Below are 24,379 nucleotides of genomic sequence, written 5' to 3' on the forward strand. Positions count from 1 at the left end.
CACGTGACTCCGTAACTATACGTCCGATTTTCGAAAAAATTGTTTTAAAAGATGCGTAAGACTTGAAAGAAAAAAGTCATGAAAGGAAAATTTTATATCTGCCGCGGTTTCGGAGTAGTCGCGAAATTTCTACAGGGGGGGGGGTCAAATTGACCCCCCCCCAGTTAACGTAGGGTTAATGACCACCTATGTAGAAAGTCCGAGTGTTTGTAAAGACCAATTTTTTGTGTGCTTCGGACTACTACCCATCTACAGTAAGCTCTTTATCTACAGTATGCTCTTTATCTACAGTACGATCTGTGTCAAAATGTATGAAAGGAGCATGTAACCTTACTGTACAGGAACCTTTCAAATATCAGTGAAAACAGAATTACTTGATGGCTTTGATATTGAGCTATTAAATTACTACATCCGAAATGATATTGTACCTGTATATTTTGTACTTTCCTTTAAAAAAAAAATTCTTCATTTGTCCACCTTTCTAGGTAATTTGCGTTCATGACTGCTCTTCCGTTTATCGAGTGCCTCTCCTGCTGGAACAACAGAATCTCATCTCTTTCTTCAAGAACAGACTCACCTTACAATTCAGACAGAGGCCAAGAGCAGTCCTTTCACAGTGGCGGGAACTGGCTCACAGGTAAGTAGTTCCATATTTAATCCTGGGGCCCTTTTCACAAAGCCTTTCACAATGACAAATGACAAAAATCAGTGACATATCTGCTGATAACCAATCAGAAGCAAGGATTTCAGTAGCTTATAACAAAAACTGTCATTTGTCACAGATAACAAGTTTTTTTGAACGCCCCCCTGGATTACAGTAGTAATGAAGGTTCTACAACTCATGCTCCAGGAAGAAATATGTGGTCACTTTTTTGACACTAACCAAATTCATAACTTCAACCTTGGACCCAATACTATAACTAACCCTAAAAATCTAAGCTGAAAGCCATTGCAACCCTAAACCTAAAATTCTATCTTTGACAAGATTTTGGGAGAGCATCTGTACAAAAGGGTACTCTGTAGTAGGCTTTCTGTAGTATTGTCACAAAATGAATTAGGGAGGTCCATTTAAATAGATTTTAGAATTTCAAGATTGTTTTGTTCTTTCAATTTCTCCTTTGATAGCTGCACTCTAACTCGGTATCCTCAATGGTAATCATTTCAGCTGGTTTTATCACTGTATTGATTAGACTTGCTCCCCCCGCCCCCCACATCAAAAAGAGTTTAATTTAAAAAAACCTTTGTGGTGGGTTGCCTCACCTGTAAACGAGAGATAGGTCAGAATGTTCCTGAAGGAATGCATGAATGGTTAATAATAACGTACAATCATGAACTTGGGACACAAACTTTTACAAATTGGAAAGAAAATTCTGTATTGTAAGTACTGGGATTAACTTGTTTCACAGCATGAAATTTAGGCAAATGTGAACCACTTGTGAAATTCCTATTTCAGGTTTTATGCAAGCCATAGTATTTGGTTTTACTTGAGTAGGTGTATACAGACTTACTACTTGTGTTATTATTATTCAATACAAATATTGACCAATGTTTATGTCTATGTTTTTGAAAATCTCTATAAGTTTGTAAACTTATATGTAAAATGTGAGTAAAGCGAAATTCCTTTGGACAATAAATTGAAATTGAATAAACTCATTTCATTAAAAATATTTTTTCCTCTCTTGTCTCTGTTCAGAAATGATTCACCATCATCGAAGCAAGTCACTATCGCTCTGGTCGGCAAGTACACAAAGCTGGCAGATGCGTACATCTCGGTCACAAAGGCACTTAACCATGCTGCACTCCATTGCAAGCACAAACTCAACCTCAAGGTATCCTCATTGTAATTATGTCAACTTTTTTTATGAAAGGAAGTCCTCTTTTTTATCAAGTGAATCTGAATCAAGTTGGAAAATCAGTTACACTTGTTCATGAAAGCTCTAGGGAAATGAAAAAAAAGTTACTTTATTTTGAGTTTTGAATATGTGTGCTGAAATTATAAAAGAATCTGTGATTGCTTTAGGGTCTAATCATGGCAGCTCAGCTACAGCTGGGGTAATAATATGATACGCAGTAGAGTATATTCACATAGTAGCTGTGCTATATAAATGTACCTATTATTATTATTATTGTTAACTCTCACAAGTGCAAGACAAAAAAAAGCTTCAGTACGTCTTCTTTCAATGCTATTCAATCTCGTAGTACCAATCATTATCTCTAGTAAACCATGTAATACAATTACTGAATGAATGCAAGCATTAAGAAGAGTGTTAGTATATTATGTGCTTCATGCCAATTCCTGCATTATCTTTTCTTTTTTATTTTTCATGGTAGTATATTGAAGCTGATGATTTGGAGCCAGAGATCAAGGAAACAAACCCAGTCAGATACCATGAGGCATGGCAGAAGCTTTGCAGTGTTGAGTAAGTAACTCATAGTAACTCATACTCTACTAGCAACTCATACTCTAGCAGACACCTAGTAACTCAAACTCTCGCAGACAGCTAGTAACTCAAAAGCTAGCAGACACCTATTAACTCATACTCTAGCAGACAGCTAGTAACTCATAATTTAGCTGACACCTAGTAATTCATTCTCAAGCAGACACCTAGTAACTCAAACTCAAGCAGACACCTACCGTAATTAACGTTGCATAAACCGCCCTCGTGTATTAACCGCACCCCTCTTTTTCGCCCTTAAAAAAGAAAAGAATTTTTTTTTTTTTTTTAAGTTTTGATTTATGCCCCTCCACCTGGCGCTATGCCTGGCAATGTCTCCCAGCTCAGTAATCGGTGTGTTGACACACCACTAGGAAACTAGAACAACACTCAAATTTGTCTGTCAACTTGGTTTGAAAGTAATCTTTCTTATAGATCTCCATATGTAGTTTATAATAATAATTCCTACACATGGTGTACCACAAGGTTCTATCCTAGGTCCTCTTCTGTTTTTTAATGTACATTACTGATGTTAAATGGAAGGCCTTCCCGCGTGTTTTTTTTTAAAAAGGGACCTGGCTTGCTGCCGACAGAATCAGCAAAAAAAAAAAAAAAAGGGTTTTTTTTTTTTTTGGGGGGGGGGGGGGGGGGGTGTACCGTGTATAAACCGCACCCCCGACTTTGATTTTTTTTTTCGGCGGCAAAAAGGTGCGGTTTATACACCGTTAATTACGGTAGTAACTCAAACTTGAGCAGACACCTAGTTACTCAAACTTTAGCAGACAACTAGTAACTCAGACTCGAGCAGAATGGTGGAGAGTGGGAAATGTAGATTAAACATCTTGCCAAAGGACATTAGTGCCATGGCGGGACTCGAACCTTGTACCTTGTGATCTACAGTTGGGTGACTTATCCACAAGACCGCAACACATATAATTGAGATTGAGATATCTACTGAAATTGATATGTTTCTTTTCAGTGGAATATTGGTACCTGGTGGTTTTGGTAATCGAGGTATTGAAGGCAAGGTGGCAGCAGCACACTGGGCACGCGTCAACAAGAAGCCATATCTTGGTGAGTATTCTGAACACGGTTAGAAAGATTTTCAAGAAATAAACTCATGTGCAATTTCAGTTGCCTCATGCCCCACATATAAAATTCCTTAGCATTATAATGGTGTGTTACATTTTCAATCGGGTGTTAAAATTCCCCTCAAATTGAATATTGAAAGTCTTTGCAGTTATACGAATAACTACACTTCAAGGATAATGAAAAAAGGATTTTAAAAAAGGAGGCGCGATAGCTCAGTCGGTAGAGCAGTGGTTTCGTAATCCGGTGACCCAGGTTCGAAACCAAGTCGATGCGCTAGTACCCTTTGGTAAGGCATTCATCCTCATTATCAGGTCCCTCGGAGAGGACCTAAAGCTGTCGGCCGTCTGGTTGCTTACAAGCATTAATGCTTTCTTAGCAGTCATGTAAAATAACCATCACCAACAATATATAAATACATCTCAAAAGTACTGCATAGCCTTTGCTAATATTGATTCATTTGATAAAAATGAGAAGCTAGATGTAATATACTGTTCGGTTTTGATTGCTGCATTATTATGATTTATGGTTATCGGACCCTTCATATTGAATACCTTTTTACCATTCATGATTAGGATTAGACTTATGGGGCATTGCAATAAAGAAGTGATTGATTGCAAGTTGCAACTGATATTTGCAATTGAGTGCAACTAGATTTTCTTGCAATTGAGTGCAACTAGATTTTCTTGCAACGCCCCACTAGTCTCCTAAATTTCCTAGGATTTTGTTAGGATTAAAGTTTTAATAAGTTAACTAGATCTAGCTTTTATTCTCCCCCCCCCCCCCTCTTTCTCTCTCTCTCTTACTAAAGGGGCGTTGCAAGAAAGTTGAGTTGCGATCAATTGCAAATTTGCAGTTAATTGCAAGACTTCGCTCGATTTTGGGGATTTGCAATTGATTATTGACGCCCCATTAGATGAAATGTAGTGTCAAAAGACATTAGCATTGGATGGATGATTCAAGAGTAGGAATGACTGACATTGTATTGTTATTTTGTATGTTTATTTGTTTGTTTGTTTGTAGGTGTATGTTTGGGTCTTCAGGTCGCTGTCATCGAGTTTGCAAGGAACGTGCTAGGCTGGAAAGATGCACACTCTGAAGAGTTTGACCCCAAGTCCAAGCACACAGTGGTCAGTATCCTAAAGCTTCTCTCTAAAACCATCAAAGAAAATAATTTTGTTTTTGTTATAGTGTTTTTATTCAAAATAAAAACTTAACACACAACAATGTACATGTTAGGTAGCAGATGAATACATATATATCTAAGAAAAAGTGCATCATACAATATATCTGCATATAGTAGCAACTGATCTACAGTGTACTACTAAATACGAATGAAAAAGAAAAAAAGGTTCTGCAAAGTGAATTGGGTTATATGTTGCATTCATCGCAATGGGAGTGGCCTAAATAAGATGTTTGAAACAGGCCATTTAAAAGATGCTATTCGATTTCATGCAATTTACACTCTAATAACCATTGTCTGAGGTTTGTCAGACCTATCGATATCCAGTTCATGTAAAGTGAAGATGGACCCATTGGATACCATGTGGTTTTAGTAAAACACCCATTTACTATAGAATTTAACCAAAGTATGTCGGGGTTGGTTTCAACAGGTTATTAACAACAGGATCAATTTAAAGAGAAGCAAGGTCAGTTTTCTTGTTGTTGTCATGAAAGCAATGCAAAAAAACAAACGAAAACACAGAAATGCATATTGTTTGAGATGAAAATTAGGGGGAGGGGGGATATATTGTGGTCTTATAAACATTACACCCACTATTTTTATGTTGCCTGTTTAACATCTTTGAACTGACCAGTATCTTGAAATGTTGACATTGTTGTTGTAGGTGATTGAGATGCCAGAACACAACACGGGTCAGATGGGTGGTACCATGAGGCTGGGAAAGAGAAAAACACTCTTCAAGACAGATCAGAGCATTATGAGTAAGTTCTACCAATTTCATGGTTATCGCGGTTATATTGGTGGTGGTGGTGGTTATTTTACCTGACTGCTAAGAAAGCATAAATGCTTGTTAGTAAGCAACCAGATGGCCGACGGCTTAAGGTCCTCTCTGAGGGACCTGGTAATGAGGATTAATGCCTTACCAAAGGACACTAGCGCATCGACTTGGTTTCGAACCCGGGTCAACGGATTACGAGACCACTGCTCTGCCGATTGAGATATTGCGCCTCCATATTGTTCAACTTATGTGAAGAATTTCTGAATGAAGATCGCAATCACTTTCTAGAAATTATCTCTATGCAAACTCAGTACCTTCTTATATTGTTGAGAGATTAATAATGTATAGATAAATGAGTAATAAATATCTATAATCTTTACTGCCATTGAATCTGGAATTTAATTGGTCTGTGTTAAATTACTTCACCTGAATTTCTCCCTCGTCTTTTATTTCAAGCTTTCTCTTGTCTCTCCTTTTCATTTTCTTGTTTATTATTTTAGTGTGCAATGATGTGAGCACCCAAATCAGTTACCTAGCAGAGCCAGGATAATATTGGATGTTTTTAGCACCTCGGGTGGTGGATATATGCTCCAAAACAAAAATTGTTATTATTTATTATTGTTATCATTATCATGATTATGTTAATGTCTAATTCTTTCCCTGCAGAAACCCTGTACAACAAAGCTGAGTTCGTAGAAGAGAGGCATAGACACAGATATGAGGTAAAGTTATGGTTTTCATGTTCCTAGAACCTAATAAAAAAATCAAATGTGAAAGGAACGGCTTAGGAATTATTAGGAACGATTGATTATGCGATAACTGCATACTTGAATGAATCTTGCTGAAAAGCACAAACCATGAAAGCACTGCGCAAAGGTTTTGGTATATGAAACTACACACAATGTTATTTCAGAATTCAATTAGAAGTTGCCTTCTTTTCCAGCAATATTTGAAGTATGAGAGCATTTTAAAGGGATCGTTTAACAATGTTAAATCTGAGATACGCGGCCCTACGTGTTATCAGTGTCTGTGATATAGTGTAATATTGAAGCCCCAAAAAAATTCCGCTCCAAAATGATCAAGAAGTGCCTCAAAAAAGTAAAAATCTTTGAGTGACCGGTTTTACCATACTCGTTTTCCCCAATAGACTGTAGTGTTATGAAAACCGTCAGGCGAACGGTTTTCAAAATTTGTAATTCCAATCATGAATATCTTGGTAATCAGACAGGCGATCGGCTTGTAAAAGTCATGGGGTTCCTGGCTGACTTAAAGGTTTATAATTATCATTGTATCATGAGCTAAATCCAGAATTTTGTTTCAGAATCTGAGACAAAGTTACCGGATCCCTTTAAGAGTAATACCTTTCTTGGGATAGTTGCTACTATCATGTTCTTCCCGATTTCAAATAAAATGGATATGAGAAATGTTGTCAAAATCTGTTGTATTCTACGTACATAGAAATGGATCTTAAAATTTTTGTCTGAATTTGTTGCATTACAGGTCTATATATATAAAATTGTAAATTCTTGGTGTTTGCACTTTTTTGTGTAGGTCAACCCTAACGATGTAGCAGACTTTGAGAAGAATGGAATGAAGTTTGTTGGACACAGTGAAGACGGCCAAAGGATGGAAATCATGGAGCTTGATGGTAAGTTTATCATCAGTTTCTATGGCAACCATCAGCCCCAATCCACCAAATTTGTCCCAATATGTTGTTTGTACAGCATGTTTGGTTTTGGTGATGTGATATTTTGTTTTTTACTTGACTGCTAAGAAAGCATGTGTGTGCTTGTAAGTAAGCAACCAGAGGACAGACAGCTGTATGTCCTCTCCAAGGGACTTGGTAATGAGGACTAATGCTGTACCAAAGTGCACTAGCGCATCAACTTGGTTTTGAACCTGGGACTTTTGATCCAGTTACAAGACACCTGCTCTACCACCGTCGATTGCTTAGGAATAATTTCCTGCACTAGCCAAATTTTGTACTTTACCCTAGACCCAAGACAATGGCTTATAAAGGATAATCAACCTGTTGGAAATGTTGAGCCTCTATCTCTCTCTCTCTCTCTCTCCACATTCATGAGCTGGTTCACGAGTCTTTTTCGGGACACGACTCACAATAGAATACCTCGCCAAATTTTCTCTACCTCTTTCCCTACAATACCAAGCCAAAAGAATACCTCTCACTCTCTTTTCTCTCTATCCTCCTCCAAAACCCACCATGCAAAACCTAACTTTGACAGCTCATCTGAATATTCTTAAATAGTATGGTGTTTATATATTGATAATGTATATACAGTCAAACCTGACTATAAAGACCTCCACTTTTTTTTCCCTTGAAAATTGTTTCTCATTTGAACATGTACTAAAGGAACCTGCCTATAAAGACCACTTTTCTTGTCTCCCATTACCAGTCTTTATGTACAGGTTTCACTGTACTATTAAATTTACATGTATCTGTCTCCCTCTATAGATCACCCGTACTTTGTTGCCGTACAGTATCACCCAGAGTACATCTCTCGTCCCATGAAACCCTCTCCTCCGTACCTCGGTCTCATCCTCCAATCCATCAACCGTCTCAACCAGTACGTCTCTCGCGGCTGCCGTCTCTCACCGAGGACCTCCTTCAGCGACAACGAGTCATCCGACACCGAGGAGGAGATGACCCACTTGACTGCCAATGCTGAGAGGATGCATTTGAACTTGACTCCATAGCAACCAAGATGGCCGACATGTCCACTTAGTTAATCCATTACGTTAATATCTGTACTATTTAATCTTCTATCTTTTTGTTGTTCTTTAAGGACTGTTATTCCTCAAGTCTCTTATTATAAAGGTATTTTAGAAAAGGAAGGAATTTCATTCTCCTGATGCATTATGGGGTGACTCCATAGCAACCAAGATGGCTTCCATGTACGTCTAGTTAATACGTTATCTGTACGACTATATCTCTTATCCATTGTTTGTTTCATGGGATGCTAAGAACATTACTAGTATATCGCCCTTGCCTGGGATGTTTTATAAGGACAAAATAAAGATGTGTTGAGAACATAAAAATGTGTACGGGAACGTTAAAGCCATTATTGTTTTGTGATTTGGATGTATCTCAAAAGTTTGAAACTAACATGTATGATTAATAGTTTTATTAACCTTAATCAGAATATTGGCATAGACAACTCTAGATTGAGATATTATTGATTTCGCCTCTATGCAATTATGATGTTTATAGACGATAATGCCTCGGTGTTCCAGACACGGCTTTACATCCAAAGATCTGTACTACCATATATCTCCTAGTTGTGATTTTTTTCCTCCCTTTTTTTCTTCTTCTTTAGAAGGACTTGTATTTCTCTTTTGTAACATCTATGATATGTGATCAATTGGTTTGTTACCCGACAATGTTATTTTCAGTGGAAAGAATGAAAATGTGCTAAAATAGTCAATAAGCTGACGTATAATAAACCCTTATATTAAAATAAACATTTTTTATGCAGCACAAATTGTCAAAGCACAATACATTTTTATGCGCTACATTTCAAGGGTCAGTAGGTGACTCTATCTGATCATAACCCATTGTCTATGGTAATGAGAGAATTCAGTTGACAATTGGTAAATGGTTCAACAGACATGCTGTCTAATTAAGAGATACTGCCACAGCTTTTAGAAATACGAGCACAGCTCAAGTAGGCCTACATTTGCTCGGAAAAACTTTGTTATCTTGTGAAATTGTCATTTTGAATGAGATCGGTGCCGGCAATGTGTGATTTCTTTGTGATAAAGAGTCTGGAGTGCAAGAACCAAACGGCCCTTTTAAGGGCCATCCTCTGGTGTTATGTTACTGTACATTTTCATGCACGGCACTATTTTCTTGTACAGTGTAAATACTTACCATCAAGCAAAGTAGGTTTAGGATAATTTCAATATGCACATAATTCTTTAGTTCTGTTGTTGTTGATATTTGTCGATCCTTATTAAAGGCTTGTTCACATATAATGCAGGAAACCATGGCAGTTTACAGCAGAGCCTTTAAAAAAATCTCTATGTGTTTAGTGAATGGCATGATATAGTGGTTCGTTCACTTGGCTGTCGATACAAGGGTTGAGGGTTCAAATCCCAGCTCGCCACTAACAACCTTTTTTTAAAGATTCAGTTCATTTATTCAAATTGAATGCCAGAACTTATATACCACAAAATAACCATAATTTCTGAAATGTCCCTGTTTTGATGAAATGGTGTAATTATGCCAACATTTTCATGAAGATATGTCATATCGAATTAACTTTACATACTACTGAAGGAGAACATAATTACAGTAATTATCTATTGAGTAATTTATTGACATTATTTAATACAGACATAATCATACAAAATATATCATACGATGGTGAATGGTTGTCTGGCACAATATTTGTGAAATGTTGATTTAGATCGAAAAACATATTTTTGTCTATTAAGATCTAGAAGGGTGTTAATTCTGGGTTAATTTCTTTGAGCTAATACCCTTCTGGCTCCGTAAAATTTTAAAGATTTCATTAGTTCTATTTTTCATTTCTATGAACCAAGGATTCTCAGTTTGTCTTTATTGATATCTTTAAATAATGTGAATTATCGTTTTTCATTTCACTGTGGCTCAGAAAATACGATGTTGAACGAGTCCTGTAAAAATATTTTCCCTTTGAAGTCCTGCATTATTTTTCCACTATACATTGTACTTTAGATTACTGCCGCTTTATTGAAGTAACTCATTTGATTTTGATGTAAGAAGGACTTTATTATGTGTATCACTATTTCATAAGCAGACCACAACGTCTTGGAAGGGCTTTAAATATGTGTTAAAGTCTTTTAGTTAATGCTCTTCTTGCTCCAAACAGATGATTATTGATAAACTTTGTACCCCTCTTATTTTGTCAGTGTTGTAGGCATTTGTTTATCCTCCACCATTTTGATTATAACTTATACATATGGATGCTACATTTTATAGGTTGGATTAATAAATATTCTTGTGTTTTGTACACTATTAGCAAGCTTTCAATAATTTATTTTTCTTCCGTGTACTAGTTTATTTTTATTTTTTTAAATATTTGCTGATTGGTTTTATTTCAAGATACAATTGTATCTGTGCTAATGATACTGGTACAGGTAAAGCTAAATGTCAAACCAAGACATTTGATTGGAGTGAGCTTAAGCTGGACTTGGGTAAATTGCAGATTGGCCTGGATATCAAAGAACACAATTGATATGCTCTAAGAATATCACATTTTCACGTAATCCACCTTAATCTACCCGAACAAAATCATTGATGGGAGCTATTCTTCAACTGTATTTTTGTTTATTAATATGAACATGATGAAAGAGAGTGGAGGAGGGAGAGAGAGAGAAAGAGAGGGGGAAGGGAAAAGGAGGTGGCAAAATGAAAGAGACGAGGAGAGTGGAAGGAGAATGAAAGAGATTGAGTGAAAAGGGAGAAAATAATGGTGGAGTTTGGAATGGAGAAAAAAGTAGCAAAGAAAAGGAAAAAAATGAGAGGGAAGGGAAGGTTAAATAAAGACATGAATGAAAAAGGAAAGGGGGGGGGGGTGGTAGTGAGCACATTGTTTTCTTCTTTTTTCGTGTTGAAAATATTTGGTGGCGACTTGCGACTCGGTCGACCCGCGGAATGAGCGGGGGGGGGGGGGGGGGGGGGGGGGGTAGTGAGCGCTATTTTTTGTACTCAACACCCCCCCCCCCACCCCCACCCCCATTTGATTTCCAACAAAGAAAAGTGAAGAATATCAATATCGTTTCAACAAATCTGATCATGATTATTGTTTGTAGTGCAAATGCACAGAAAATCATTATCAATTATTTTATGATTGTGATTACTCAAAAATATTTTGGAATAAGTATTGAAGTATAGAAGTATTGTTTGTTAATGAAAAAAGAATTACAGTTATAAAATTGTAGGCAGGCAATATGATTATATTAATTCAAAATATGTAGGTTTTAAAAATCTATTAATTAATTTAGCTTCTTATGTTTTATATACGCAAAAAGGAAAATGTAATTTTACAAACATATTCAACAATTTATTTAAAGGAAATATTATGGAGGGCACATGTTGAAAAATGTTGATTATGTTTTTTAGAATGCATGTGTTTTTGTTTGTAAAATCATATCTTACTGGTTTTTAAAACGGTATCATTTTAATCCCAGCAGCAACAACAACAACAAAGCAAAAAAATATTTCATATAAAAACTATAGGCATCATCAACCTTCAACAATGTTACCGGCTCCATTTTAAGTCTATATTGCATACAATATACAAATCCAATGCATTTGTATGTTTGGCTTCAATAGATCTAGAATGAGATAAACAATGAACACAGATAAAACGCGCTCATCAGTTATTAAACTGTTGCTTTTTTCCCCATAAATGTTGCCTCGACCGGAATGATTAGGCGAAGTTGATGAAAGAAGGTATTCGTAAATTATTCAAGACTTTTAGAGTCACCAATCACATTCATCCTAGCGGCCAGAACAGCGGGTTGTGGGTATTTTACATTTAAGTTATATCAATTTTTACAATAACCGTCTTTCCACATTAGTGTTTTAATTCAGATTGAAAAAAGATGTGTTGTATTGGGGAGGGATAGGAGGGCTAAAAAGATGTCCTCTCAAGTGGAATAGAAATGCATGCACTGATTTTTTTTTAAAGGGGGTTAAACAAAATTATATCTTTGAACACTTTTCTTTCCTTTTCTTTCATATTGACAGAATGTTATTTTCAAAGGCGAACAAAAGGAAAAATGTTGTGCCCGTGTTTTTTGTCAGATCATAAATCATTAAACTTTTTTAATTTCCCCTATCATCTGTCAACACAATGAGAGCTTAAAAAAGAAGTAGAGCACAACTTTAGAAAAACATTATCTTAATGTCAAATTCGAACATCCTTTTAAGGGCTGAATATAGAGTAAAAAAGGCGCCATAACATGTTACACTTTTTGTGACGTCATAATATAACGAGTTCGTTGACGTACCGTTTCGGGACGTGATTGGACATCAAACGTTGAATCACAAACTGTCTTGCTTTCTATAAGCTAGCACGGAATTTTTCAATCATTTTGGTTGGACAAACTCCTACGTACACATACGTCCGCGTGACGATTGGTCGACAGATGAATGGACGAAATGCACATTTTCGAATGCGAAGAGTACCGGAGTATGCCTATTCTACAAATCATTTCGAGTACGCGCTGCAGGTGTTAAATTATAAGGACGATTCCAAAGCAGAAATGGCAGAGAAGTCAATTATCTAAGTAAAAATCGATTTTGCAGAATGTTGACTTAGAGTTAGAGGTGGATGTCGAGAGAAATAAGTACTTCGACTGAGGATCGTCGTCCGTTCGGGTTTATTTGTTAGGCTGCATGCTTAGAGCGATCATTGATTGCATTTCTCACTTTCGAAATTTGCAGAGCTGTTCTAACTTCTCGTTGTTGGACTGGAAAAATCCGTGTCATATACTTTTGTTTCCCTGATATCTGATCACATTTTAACGGTGTTATCTTGCCTCAACATAAGGACGACGCATAGTAGCTAGGTCTACAATCAAAAGATGAATAGTTTCTAAATGGACAGCGGAGAAGGAACAGGTGGATTTTTAGGACGTACCAGAACATCATTGCAATATCATGGAACATGAAAATAGGCCTACTTTTATTCAGCATTTGCGACAGAGGATGCTTTCGTGAGATCTTCAGGATTTGATAATCGAGCTGATTTGAGACCAGCCTTCTCCTTCTTAAATTTCTTTTATTCCAACATTAAAATGTCGACTTTCTCGCCAGCTAGTTCTCTTGCGCTCACCATCAGCGAGCTAGCGACTACGGCCGGGGATGTGACGGCCTCGCTTCCCGATGATACCACTGCCATGGAGTCTACGACAATGAGTGTTCTTTCGTCTTCAACAGTTCAACCGAATGATAATTCGGGATGGTCCTCTGGATTTGATGACCAGGTGAGAAACTTTTCGAATTCTGCCGCTTTCATATCTTTATTTCTTCTAATATACTTAGTCAAATTTGATTTTGATAGCGTTGTCCACTTTTAAGTGTCTAATAACAGTCATGAGTAAAGAATTTTACTGTATTCTGTAGTAGAAGTTGTGGATAAATGATTATGCTGGTTCTTTTTGCATTTTTTTTTTGTGGGGGTAAAAGTAAAAGCGGTTAATATTTCTTGTAAAGCGTTGCGATGTAGGGATAAATTCTGTATTTTGTTGTTGTTTCATATCTGTATTTCTTCTATCACTTGGTCAAATATAGATTTTAATAGCGGCGTTGTCACTTTTAAGTCTCTAATATTAATAACATGAACAAAGAATTACATTGTATTATGTAATATAAGCTGGGGATATGCTGGTTCTATTTGCATTTTTTGTGGGGGTGAAAATAATAGTGGTTAACATTTATCTTAACGCGTTTGTATGTTAAGGATATATTATTGCCCTTTCGGTATTTGTTTGTTATTGTTGGTTTTATTTTGTGATTGCATTTTGCAAATATAGGAAAATGCCAAACTCAGAGAGAGAGAGAGAGAGAGAAGAGAGAGAGAGAGAGAGAGAGCTTGACGTAGAGGAGTTTTTTCATTAGTTAATTGACAATTTATGTCACATAACATTAACACCTTGAATGGATATTTCGTCTTGGCCAAAGGAAGATGCTACGACTTAATATTATAGGCCTACACCTGAAAATTGTTTAGTGCAGAATCATGTTGCGTCTTTTTTGTATTCAAATGAGATGGAGACACAACACTGGCGTCATTTTATAAATCTTTTTTAACGAATATAACCATGAATCTCGTACGTCAGGGGCAGTAATAAGGAGGTGGACAAAATTAAAATATTGAACAAAATCTCTGTCAAGCAAAAGTCGGGGGGGGGGGGGGCACGGGCCAGTTTCGCCAGCCAATGCGTTTAGTAATTTTTCTTCTATACATTGATAGAAGTCAGATGAAAAGACCAAACATTACAGGCTCTAGAAGCATCATCCATGGATGTGAATATGAGTAACTAATTATCAAGAAGTCTAGAAAGTCATGCGAATAAAGAGCTGGTATAATATTATAAAATCATGGCGCCAATGGCGCAATATGAGTGAGTGCTGATAAAAATATCACAAACATTCAGTCGTAAATCAAAATGCATTAATTTTTATAGATCATTGACGGATTTGGAAAATTCCCGAAAATAAACTGAATGATAGTCATTCTGATATCGAAATCCATAAACCGATCCACTATTTTTGAAATACAGAACACGTAGTCATGTAATTACTGATAATAATAATAAATAATAATAGTGAGCATTTATAATGCGCCATGTCTGTCAAAAATGACACTCCTGGCGCAGTTGTGTGGAAGTTGTATAATTGTGGGCAAGAATTCAAGAAAGAAAGTAAAATACACATAAGTTACAGTTTAACATACTTCAGGACATAATTTGCAATAATACAATAATACAATACAAAGCATATTACAGTAAATCAAGTTATATAAGGGTAGTACAATGTAAGACATAATTAATTAAACAAACTAATATGTTGAGAACAGAAACGTTTTTAACAAAGACTTAAACTGTGAATAGGAGTTCTCATTACGGAGGTGAGGAGGGAGTGAGTTCCACAGTTCAGGGCCAGAACTTGAAAATGAACGCCTTCCCCAGGAGTGTCGTGAACGTGACATATACATTGAATGATACATGTACACTAAATATACCAATACAATAATTGTTGGGTCAGAACTAAAAGACAATATATTATTTATGGTTTTCTGATGGCTTCACGAGGGAGTCTATACATAAACTCTAATTTTAGTACATCTGATGTATCAGTATGTGTTTAGTTAATCGAGAAAGCTCATAAATATGTTATTTTATGATAACTTTCATGATTAATTGCAATTCTGATTACAAGATATCAATATACGGTGGACGGGAAGTTGATTAATTTATTGTGAAAGGTCATGAAATAACTCTGGAACTATGGAATCGGTCCGTTTATCCTTCTATTACATGGATGACAGTTTATAATGCCTAGCAAAAGAATTATTGCTTTGTGGATTTTTAAATAGAGCAGATAGCCGGCCTTGAAACGTTTAAACATGATTTTATAGATGCCTCCAAAAATAATGTTGGTACGTGACCAATTCAAAACGTTTTCCTTTTTCGTAATGTTAATGAAAAGTCTATAATCTAGACAAATGTAATAATGTGTAATAATACTTTGGAGAGAGGGGAGGGGGGGGGGTCTCAGGCTTTTAAGCTCCAAATGTTTGAGCAGCGAGATGCGGCGAATATTTTTTTTTTAATCTAGTGTATTTTGATGAGGAAATAACATCTTTTAATACCGTTATAAAAAGTGTCATTTTTTGGCTCGCTAGTTGCTCACTCGCAAAATATGGATCGATGGTTGATATTCTTGTAGAGGCGTAACTCCATTGTGATTTTTTCTTATTTTTTTTTATAAGAAAGTTTGTTCTTCTTTTGTAAACTTATTAATATTTTTAAATGATAAAATTAAAGACACAAGACGATTTACGAGGGAATAATTATATCTCCACATTTTGGTTGGTTTTACGTCCATCGAATTCCACTAGGTTCATTAAAGTCACCCCTATCATGTTTATCGCATCTCTACATTAACTCAATGATGATGACGATTAGCTATTGTTTGTGCTTCTCAGGTATGGGTCAAGTTTATATCCCTGAAAATAAAGATCGCAGCTCTTTCGTAAATTAAGTAAGATATATTTGTTCTCTTCTCTCTCTCTCTCTCTCTACAAGCGTAGGTTAATATTTTGTAATACATGGTAATGAAAAGTGATTGCAGCTATATGTAATTATTTATTTTACCCCCATCCCAATGTTTTCCTTTTTGTCTCAATGCAGGTATGGATCAAGTTCTGCTACGGTGTGATCGCAGTTCTAGGAATCTTCGGTAACTTCATGGTGATGTTCACAGTGGCTCGTGTCCGCTCCTTGAGAACACTCACCAACATGTTCATCGTCAGCCTGGCTGCTGCAGACTTCATCACATCCGTCTTTCTTATTCCACTCCATCTTGGTGAGTTCACATTCTGATATTTAGGGAGATGTGAGTTGGTCCAGCGGTTTTAATAATAATAATATTAATAGGCATTTCTATAGCGCCGTCTATCTAGAAATTCTATTCCGAGGCGCATTTTATTATTACCCCGGCTTTAGCCTAGCTGCCATTACAGCTCTATGTCTCTCTGTTGTGTCGTTAAAGGTCCGTCCCCAAACGTAAATAATCATATCTGATTGATACACGTCTGTAAAAACCCAAGTGCACACAAGATGATGCTAAATAAATGATTCATTGATTCATTGGTTATTATAAAGGTTCAAAATTATGATGAATTTCATCACATCGGTCTTTCTTATTCCACTACATCTTGGTGAGTTAACCACCAGATCTTTAGGATGATGCGCAACAATTATTCATTGATTCGTTTTCGCAGTGAGGCAGAGTGGTCTTGTGGATAAGTGATCGCTTTACAATGTTGGTTATTATGGCGGTTCAAATAATGAAGTGCACCACACCGGTATCTCTCATTCTACTAGTAAAAAAGGCTATAGGATGACGATGATAGTTCAGTGGTCGGTGTGTTAACTCACTGACCACTGAACTATCTCATCCCCATAGGATTTAGTACCAGAGCCACCTGGTTCCTGCAAGCAATGGGTTTAGTTATTCTGTCAGGACCATGGGAGACCGATTCTTGAGCGCATTCACCAACATCTTCATCGTCATCCTATAGCCTTTTTTTTATTTCAAGGTGTGTCTGTTTACTCCAAAGTCCTCTAAGAAGCAAAAAATAAAAAATAGATAGAAAGAATAGAAAAGGAGAATAAAATTGTTCATCAAATTTTGGGTGCCCTTTCACTTTAAATATCGTCGATAGCCATTCCCAGGCCCATGCACGCCTTCTGATCTATAAGATACTTCATTGATTCATTGCTTAGAATGCAGAAAATCAACTCCATAGAATTAGTCAGAGTGAACTTCAATTTCGAAATATTGCCAGCGAAAGGATCTCGCTCTCATTTAAGCACGCACCAATTACTCCACGTTGAACAATAATTAATGTAGGATTCGGGATTTATTTTGTCCATGGAAAAAATTATATGAAATGGATGAAAATGATAACCTTTGTGAACATTCATGTTTACGTATAGAAAATGAAACCCCAGTGCAACCATAGCAACGGAATGGAGATTGGTTGACAGAAATCTTCCAGAGAAGAAAACAGAGATGAGAAACGTGAAATAAAGCGAGACGAAAATTAAATTAGGCGGGGAAAAAAGATGATCAGTTTATGAATTAACGCACGCTGAACCTTAGACCAGGAGTAATTCGATTACCATCGATTGGTGATGATGCAAATCAAAGTTCACAATGGAGGTTGGAGACATTCGTAGAGAACATACTTTATTTGTCTAAATTCTGATGCAAACTTTCTTTCTCTCTTTCACCTTTTTTTCTCAATTGTTGCAATATTATTTGGGGACACGTGCCCTCGGGCCCCTGGCTATACGCCATTGCATGTGTCAGTGCACAGTAGAATTTGGAGTTTGTTCTTGTGGGTTATTACAAGTAAATTATGATATTTTAACTCTCCATTTCATTTTAATGTTTATACATACTTTATTTGCATAGTTGTCCTTTTATAGTCCAAATAATATTGAATTTAATGATATTGGGCATCACATAGACCCAAATGATGTTGCTGAGGCATTCAATAAATACTTTACTAATATTGGACAGGATTTAGCTTTCAAAATAATCAATGAAAAGAATGATTTTTTCAAATACTTAAATAATAACGTTAATCAATCCTTATTTTTTAATCCAACAAATATTCAAGAGATTTTAAAAATTGTTCGTTCATTAAAAAGCAGTAAATCTAGTGGCTACGATGAGCTAAGTGTATCTTTATTAAAACAAATAATTCACTTCATAGCTTCTCCGTTATCACATATCTTTAATTTATCTTTTTCCCAAGGGGTTTTTCCCGACCCACTAAAAGTTGCAAAAATAATTCCGATATATAAAAAGGATGATCACTCTAAAGTTTCAAACTACCGACCAATTTCTTTACTACCAAGCATTTCAAAGATATTAGAGAAAATAGTATATAAACGATTATATTCTTTCTTAGATATCAATAACTTTTTAATTCCTAATCAATATGGATTTAGAAAGAACCACTCAACTGATTATGCCATTCTACAATTATGTGACAAAATAACTGATTCCCTTTCTAAAAAAGAACACCCTGTAGGTGTTTTTATGGACTTATCGAAAGCATTCAATACCATGGAACATCGTATATTAATACATAAATTAAAAGCATATGGAGTTAGAGGGATTGTACTTTCTTGGTTTGAAGACTATGCGTAATAGACATCAATATGTTATGTTTAAATCTACAACATCTAATATTTCCACCATAGAATGCAGAGTACCACAAGGCTCCATATTAGGTCCCCTACTGTTTTTAGTATATATGAATGATATTGTTAATGCATCACCACTCCTAACATATGTTCTGTTCGCAGACGATACCAACGTATTTTATTCGCATAAAGACTTTTTTAATTTTTTATTTCTTATTACAACCCTCAATTTAGAACTAAATAAATTATCGTCTTGGTTCAAATCCAATAAACTCTCTTTAAATATTAATAAGACTAATTGTATTCATTTAAAAAACATACACTCTAAACATGTACTTCATTATGATATTTTTATAGATAACATGCCCATAATTGAAAAAGAAGTTACAAAATTCTTAGGTGTAATGATTGATTCAAACCTAACTTGGAATAGTCATATTAACAACATTTGCATGCTAGTCTCGAGAAGCATAGGCATTTTATATAAAATATTATCTATCAAAAAAGTCACTATTTATGCTTTACAATTCCTTCATTTTGTCATACATATCTTATTGTAACATAGTTTGGGGTAATAGTAGTAAGATGAAAATTATGTTAATATATCGTCTCCAAAAGAAAGCACTTCGTCTTTGTACACAGTCACATTATTTAGCCCATACTGATCCAATATTTTGTAAACTAAAAACATTAAAAATCGCTGACATTCACAGTTTTCAAACTGCAATCTTTATGTATAAATGTTGGATAAATACTATACCTTTGGCATTTCGAAATATTTTTGTTTACAATAGTGATATACATTCTTATCCCACACGACACTCATCCGATTTCCACTTAACAAACCCCAAAATTATTATGGCCTATAAATCGATAAGACATCATGGTCCAGACATTTGGAATGCTTTACCTGACAATATTAAACACTCTGCAACTTTTTATTCATTCAAAGCATCGATGAAAAAAATATTTAATATCTACATATTTAAAAACATCATAAGGGTCTCAGAGGTTTTGATTGTTTATTTAAATTAATTTTAGATGACCAGTTCAATAACAATACGAATCGAACACTTACTTCACCTGCACACACCCACTTGCACACACTTGCACATTTTTCTTCTTTTTTTCTTTTATTAATTCCTTTCCACTTTTTATTCAGATACTTTCTGAACAAAATCTTTATATGTGACTCTCTATTCCCCTACATTCTCCTAAAACAGCGCCATGTACCCCCCCCCCCCTTTCCCGGCTGCTATCGACTCAAGCTTCCTTGCTTATGATAGTTGGCCTCTGCATTTATCTTGATTATTTTTACTTACCTCCATACTTTCAAGCTTTCAATTATGCATTTAAAAAAAATAAAAATTTGTGTGTATTAAGTTGTCACTCTTGATGTAAATCAATTATATTATATACTATTATTATTATTTGAATGTTTTATATTTGATTTATCAATAAATGCAGAAACATCTGCTAAAAAAAAAAAATAGTTGAGGAATTTCTTAATATCGATGTGAGCTGCCGTGAAGTTTTCCTCCTAAAGTGAATTATTAAGCGATTACGCTGCATGCCAGTGATGTCAATTTACACATGCAACATAGAAATGTTACACTCTAAGAAAAGAAATGTTGCAAATAGAACCTTTAAAGGTTCTAAGCCTTGTCCCGTAAACCCTAAAGGGGAACTATTGTGACACGGTTTCGTTAACGAAACAACCAGACAACTCTTCTCAATATCAGTGTGCGGCACTCAACAATCAAGTCATATTCGCTTTCATTCTGATGAAATGAATACGAAACAAAATGAGATGTTCTCCCTCCCCCCCCCCCCCCCTCCCCACCAATTATGAAGCTAAACAAGTTAATTTTACCCTCATATGTTATTTTGCATGATGTATTAACTCCATGTTTACCTAATTGGTGGCAAAGGACCCCTTCTCCAAATAAAACGTTATGCCACTAAGAACCTCTTTTTAATGAAAAGTCAATGATACTTACGGAGCCTTCAAAGGGTTTGCATGAGGAGTACGACTCTGTTTACAACCACCGCGCAATTTCAAGAACCCTTTAGAACTCCTTTTTCTCTATACGTGCTATCAGTGTACACCATGGTTTATGATTATTCTGCTTGATCACCGTTCTCAACCCTTTTAAACTCCAGGCCCACTTTGGCTGATAGAAATTTGTTGAGGCCTACCTTACAAATCATGAGATAAACAAACAATTAAACATGACACATGAAAATAGAGAACAAATTGTGTGCTAATATGCAGTGGCCTTTGAAGGTATCATTGTGCCCCCCTCCCTCCGCCCAAATTTAATAACGTACTTTACAAGCGAGTGAGCAAGCGAAGGAGTGATAGATATTTGCCTTTTTTGAACCCCCCGAATCACTCAATTTCGTGTCCATTTTACGGGGAGGGGGGCTGAGGGGTTTTAGCCGAATATCAACCATCCTGTTATAAATTTCGGAGGGAGTGATTAAAAAAGGAGAAGAAATTTTTACGATGGAATGACACATTTATTAAAAAACATTATATTAACAAAATTATTCTTGGCCGATCTCGCGGCCCACCGCTTGAGAAGCAATGTGCTAGATTTTGTTACGGGTTCCACTTTAGGCGGTGATTCATGCTAGGTGGGACGGTTAGGAGGGGGAGGGGCGGAGGGGCGGAATAGTTTAGTGCTCTGTGGTAAATGTGGAAAGGAGAATGCTTTTCTTTCTTGACCCCCCCCCCCCCTCCTTCTCTATATAAATAGAGGCCCTATTGATGTTGAGGAAAACTTTGTGTGACCTGTTTTAATAAGCCAAATGGAAATAGGATAGCGGAAATATATTTGAAATACCCCCTTGCCATGCCAGACTCTCCTATACTTGTAATGAATTCGATTACTGAATCAAACAATAATCATTGGTAATAGGCAACTTTACGGAATTACATACCATTTCCTATTACAATAGAATTCCTAATCAACTTGTGAGACACGTAAAGCTGACAACATTGGTTGATTAAAATCGTCTGTCGTTGGATATTGTCAATATGGACTTAATATCTCGTAGTGCTTTCTCAAACACGTCAAATAAGACCGATTCCTGAGTATACACGCCCACGATGTGACTAATAAGTTATATTGTTAGTTTTTGTAAAATGGATTTGGCTAGACGATGACAGTATTTGTGAAGTCAATGTACACATGACCCATCCTTTGCTTTGCTTATTAAAAGATGTATCGGAATGAATATTACTTTCACCGACAAAAGGGGAACGTATCGTTTCCGGATTGTATGAGAAAGTAATTATTTCATGCTGTTGGAAGGCAAGCGAGGCGTGTGCATGTGAATCAAGCATTTTATTAGATGCTGATTGAACCTGTAATATGATCTTATAGTGTATGCTTTTAGTTTTCCTCGCAAAGTATGACGAAGTGCGGTCGCAAAGACTTTCGAGAAATCAGCCTTAGGCAATTTCAAAAGCCTCGTGGTTCAGCTTCGGAATTGAACAAAACAATAACATCTTGTTTAATCTCAACATGAATTGTATAATCGGCAATACATTAGCTTATTCAAATTGCACTTGACTTGATTTTTTTATAAATTCTGTGCGATCGTGTAACGGGTACGGATGATATTTTGTTGATAATTTCTTCCTTGCGTGCACTCCTAGATGTCCTTTGTTATCAGCATCTTAATAAGAAATGGAATGAAAGTGGTAGTGTTTTTTTTACTATATCTATTCCTGATCTTAGATCTTGGAATGTTAGTTACAATATTTATATTCGTTGATTTGTAACAATGGCTTTGCATGTAAAGCATCTATTCGACAAAATATGAAATAAAGTATGAATAATTCTTTATATTGAGCTACTGGGAGTGTAATGAACTGAAAATTCATTCGCTTTTGAAACAAATTTTGATTAAACAGACGTATTCAGTTATTCCGCACTTTAGAGAGTGTTGGCACTTATACATCAATCTTTCTGGTTTTGAAAGTAAGTGACACGCACGCTTGTATAGTGTCACATTTCCAATAATGCTAAACGTATCGACATTTATATCCAAAGTGTGGGTTTTTCTCCAGAAACAGATCCAACCTGAAGTTCACGATTGCAATATCATTCCTCTCGATTAGATACCAATCGTACTCAATTTGAGAATTACCCAGGGTGAGTTTCAGAGTTGAGAGCTCCGCTATGATGCGCCGAGTCACGAACCGCGTGTTTCTTGGCGCGAACGTGTTTGGATTATAAATTATTACGAAATTGGTCTTGAACGGCAGACGATGATTATATCGATACTGCCCACTTCACTTCGTTATAATGATTCGTATCCTTAAACTAAATCGTCATAGAAAAAAAAGGATGAATGGGGATTAAATCAAGTGATTGGCATGGATATAGATTTTATTTTTTTAATACGAATTTGGTGAAAGTGTTGTTTTCTCAGGTTGGGGTTTGGATTTTATACGATGATTTTTTTTTATTAAAGGGAAACTAAGAATAATTACAAATTGACGAAAATGATTTATGATCCAGTATAGGGTAGGGTATGGTATTAACGATAAGAGACTTCTGCGTATTGGCATAGGCCAATTAGTTGTATAATAAAGATTGCCTCATGCTCTAGAACGGAAACGATTTATATAATGTCATCCTATGTCAAGCCAGAAACTGAAATCTTAGCTGCGGAATCACATAAGATTTTTGTTTCTGAAACCAATATATTCTATAGCAGCATAATTATGATGGCAAGATTAGAGGTGTTATTTAACAATTTCCATTGAAAATGAAAGTGGTGAAATCTTTCTTGAATACTTAATACTATCAATATAATATAATCTGCCCATAACAATAAAAAATAATTAACATATCCTTTCCAACAGAGTTAACAATATACAATTCTCTTTAGAAAAGTGAAATGGTATAATCCATCTTGATTATTTTTAATACCATCAATATATTATACAGTATAATTAATCTGCCTATAGCAACACCAAAAAACACCATCATTTTTAATCATAGTCCTATTCTTTCCAGCAAAGTTAACAATACAGTGTCTAACAACAATGGGAATGAAATGTATACAATTTTTTTTTTATTGAAAAGCGAAATAGTGAAATCCATCTTGCCTTTGATAAGGCAACTAGTTATTGGCGCTTTACAAATTCATGGATTGGATTGGATTACTTAATTGTACCATGAATGTATTATAATATGCCTATGGAAAAAAACATCATTTTTAATCATATGCGTTCCAACAGAGTTAACAATACAGTGTCTACCAGCGATGGGGATCAAAATGTATAAACACTTTTCGATTGAAAAGGGAAGTGGTGAAATCTATCATAAAGTACTTAGCATTATTAACAACATTCTGCTGAGCCTGCATGGGAGCCACAAAGGCGATTGATTCGTATAATTGAACACACGGTAAACA

At 35.8% G+C, this 24,379-nt stretch overlaps 2 protein-coding genes across 3 annotated transcripts in view; both read left to right on the forward strand.

Annotated features, from left to right (window-relative positions):
* Positions 1-10,502, forward strand: part of LOC575088 (CTP synthase 1) — a 26,144-nt gene extending 15,642 nt beyond the window's left edge. For both annotated transcript variants that reach the window (XM_030994924.1, XM_030994923.1), the window contains exons 7-15: positions 486-637; positions 1,694-1,829; positions 2,332-2,420; positions 3,415-3,509; positions 4,548-4,654; positions 5,372-5,468; positions 6,152-6,207; positions 7,037-7,133; positions 7,959-10,502. In XM_030994924.1, coding sequence (XP_030850784.1) covers positions 486-637; positions 1,694-1,829; positions 2,332-2,420; positions 3,415-3,509; positions 4,548-4,654; positions 5,372-5,468; positions 6,152-6,207; positions 7,037-7,133; positions 7,959-8,200 — 1,071 coding nt within the window. In that variant the 3' untranslated portion in view covers positions 8,201-10,502. The remainder of the gene's footprint in view (positions 1-485; positions 638-1,693; positions 1,830-2,331; positions 2,421-3,414; positions 3,510-4,547; positions 4,655-5,371; positions 5,469-6,151; positions 6,208-7,036; positions 7,134-7,958) is intronic.
* A 2,474-nt stretch (positions 10,503-12,976) lies between these two features.
* The window catches only part of LOC575158 (trissin receptor), a 47,997-nt gene continuing 36,594 nt past the window's right edge, over positions 12,977-24,379 (forward strand). The window contains exons 1-2 of the mRNA XM_775575.4: positions 12,977-13,480; positions 16,412-16,586. Of these exons, the coding sequence (XP_780668.3) occupies positions 13,292-13,480; positions 16,412-16,586 (364 nt within the window). The 5' untranslated portion in view covers positions 12,977-13,291. The remainder of the gene's footprint in view (positions 13,481-16,411; positions 16,587-24,379) is intronic.

The sequence above is a fragment of the Strongylocentrotus purpuratus genome, unplaced genomic scaffold (assembly GCF_000002235.5).
Source record: "Strongylocentrotus purpuratus isolate Spur 01 unplaced genomic scaffold, Spur_5.0 spur5_scaffold_21, whole genome shotgun sequence".
In the NCBI taxonomy this organism is placed as follows: Eukaryota; Metazoa; Echinodermata; class Echinoidea; order Camarodonta; family Strongylocentrotidae; genus Strongylocentrotus; species Strongylocentrotus purpuratus.